We start from the raw sequence: 475 nt of genomic DNA, 5'->3' as shown, positions 1-475 counted from the left end.
CGCCGCGTACCAAGAGTACACCATGGAAGCGTCGAAGACCAGAAGCGCGGGCATATCGGCAGACCTAAACGCTGCTCTGGGGCCAAAACCGGACGGTAACACAAAGGCCACAGTACCCGGCGCAGCGACGGGCCGGAAAGAATCCTGCGGCACGCCCAATGGCGACACGCAAGGGTCAAGCGCGGGCAAAACACTACTAGCCGACGCGATTTGCGTCTGCGGTTCGACGTCAGGGACCGCCGCAAGCAACCAAGCGTGCGGCCTGCAGACCACGATCGCCGACTTCGATTTCTCAAGCGATGAAACAGATGTCAAAGCCCAATGGAAGTCGCTCGCGGACCAATGCAAGGCGCAGCATCATGCAGGCAAGCTCACGGCAGAAACGCTGAGGACGGCCCTCAAAGACTTCGACCTCGAGATACAAAGACCTCAAGGGACCAACGGCGTGCTAAACAACGTTCTGGGGCATATCGCA

At 59.4% G+C, this 475-nt stretch overlaps 1 protein-coding gene across 1 annotated transcript in view; it reads left to right on the top strand.

Annotated features, from left to right (window-relative positions):
* Window positions 1-22: 22 nt before the first annotated feature.
* Window positions 23-475, top strand: part of TEOVI_000461500 (Trypanosomal VSG domain containing protein, putative) — a gene marked incomplete at both ends in the record, with an annotated part of 534 nt that continues 81 nt past the window's right edge. The window contains one exon of the mRNA XM_067227364.1: window positions 23-475. Coding sequence (XP_067083465.1) covers window positions 23-475 — 453 coding nt within the window.

This window comes from Trypanosoma equiperdum (genome assembly GCF_001457755.1).
Source record: "Trypanosoma equiperdum strain OVI genome assembly, contig: ctg_943, whole genome shotgun sequence".
Classification (NCBI taxonomy): domain Eukaryota; phylum Euglenozoa; class Kinetoplastea; order Trypanosomatida; family Trypanosomatidae; genus Trypanosoma; species Trypanosoma equiperdum.
The sequence above is the reverse complement of the archived record's forward strand: the minus strand, read 5'-3'. Positions and strand labels throughout refer to the sequence as shown.